Source organism: Geospiza fortis, unplaced genomic scaffold (assembly GCF_000277835.1).
Source record: "Geospiza fortis unplaced genomic scaffold, GeoFor_1.0 scaffold4, whole genome shotgun sequence".
Lineage (NCBI taxonomy): Eukaryota > Metazoa > Chordata > Aves > Passeriformes > Thraupidae > Geospiza > Geospiza fortis.
The window spans coordinates 520,029-521,810 of NW_005054475.1; the positions used below are offsets into that span (position 1 = coordinate 520,029).

Genomic DNA, 1,782 nt, shown 5'->3' on the forward strand with positions numbered 1-1,782 from the left:
CCGGGCGCCCCCCGAGGGCCGGGCGGCCGAGGGGGAGCTCCCGGGGCCGGGGGTGCTGCGGGAGCCCCTCAACCCCGAGGAAGTGTCACGAAATGTCAACGCCCTCGTGTCCTTCCGGCGCCTGCCCGGCCTCGGCCCGCTGGGCACCGGGGTAGGTGCCCCTGCCCTGCCCTGCCTGGCCCTGCCCTGCCCTGTCCGGCTGCTGCTCACACCTGGGGCTCTCACAACCAGGATTCTCACACCCGGGGCTCTCACACTCAGATTTCTCACACCTGGGGCTCTCACACCTGGGGCCCTCACACTCGGATTTCTCACACCCAGGATTCTCACACCCAGGATTCTCAAACCCAGGGCTCTTACACATGGGATTCTCACACCTGGGGCTCTCACACCCGAGGCTCTCACACTCAGATTTCTCACACCCAGGGCTCTCACACTTGGATTTCTCACAGCCAGGATTCTCACACTCGGGGATCTCACACCCGGGGCTCTCACACCTGGGGCTGTCATACCTGGATTTCTCACACCCAGGATTCTCACACCCGGGGCTCTCACACTCAGATTTCTCACACCCGAGGCTCTCACACTCAGATTTCTCACACCTGGGGCTCTCACTCGGCGTTTCCTGGCTCGGTGCTTTGCTCGAGTGCTTTGGCACCGTTTGTGCGCGGGGTCTCGCAGGGCTTTTCCCCCACACGGCATTTCCCAGAATATTCTGGGCTGGAAAGGCCCCACAGGGATGATCAAGGGCAGCTCCTGGCCCTGCACAGGACAGCCCCTTTCTCTCACAGCACTCTGTGTACGGTGCTTTAGCACAGGGGGTTTTGCACAGCCCCCAGGCAGCTCTTGCACGGCCTTTTCTCTCATTTTCAGCAGCAAGCTGTCACTCCACACATCATCACCTGCTGCCTCGCATGGTTTCCTTGCATTTCCTCTTTGTGCAGCCTTTCTTTGCACAGGGCTGTGTGCAGTGTTCTGCACAACCTTTTCTTCCGAGGGTCGCAGGGCCCATCCTGCACGGCCTGGCCCTGCTCGGCCTGCCTGAAACCGCCTTTCCCTGAGGGCCCTTCCTGCCATCGGCCACTTTGCACAGCTATTCCCTGCACAGCGATTTTTCCAGGAGAGGTTTTACAGCGCATTTTTTCCTTGCGTTTTTGCACAGCACTTTCTTTCTGTGATATGTTTTTGTAGAACTTTTTTTTACACAGCGTTATTTCTCATAACTTTTTTTACATGGCACTTTTTGCACGGTGGTTTGGTTTGCACGGCTGTTTTGGTGTGGCATTTCTTGCAGAAATGCCTGCACAGTAAAAATGCTCTTCACAGCTCTTTTGGCACTGTGGTTTTGCACAGCATGGTGATTTTTTACATGGCATTGTTCCACGGTGTTCTGCATGGAATTTCGTCTGCACATCATGTCTTGCACTGCATTTCCCCACGGTGCTTTGCACAATTTTTTTTTTTTTTTTTGGTGGTGTTTTGCACAGCTTTTTTGGTGCTGCATCCTTTGGGCAGCATTTTTCCCTGTAGTGTTTTACCTGACATTCCCTACTGCCAGAGCCCCCAGGCCACTCTGAGAGCCTGTCCATCCCCCAGGCCGCTCTGAGAGCCTGTCCATCCCCCAGGACCGGCGGCCGGAGGCGGAGGGCAGAGCCTGGCGCCCGGGGAACCCCTACTGCTCGCCGGTGCTGGTGCGCAAGAAAGCCATTCGGAGCAAAGTGCTGCGCTCGGGAGCCTACCGGGACTGCGGGGCCGAGGGGCAGCTCCACCAGCAGCCCCGCG

The 1,782-nt window shown here is 57.9% G+C and overlaps 1 protein-coding gene across 1 annotated transcript in view; it reads left to right on the top strand.

Moving 5' to 3' along the window:
• The window catches only part of KIF17 (kinesin family member 17), a 24,439-nt gene that overhangs the window by 1,370 nt on the left and 21,287 nt on the right, over positions 1-1,782 (top strand). Inside the window, 2 exon segments of the mRNA XM_031062968.1 lie at positions 5-151; positions 1,626-1,774. Of these exon segments, the coding sequence (XP_030918828.1) occupies positions 5-151; positions 1,626-1,774 (296 nt within the window).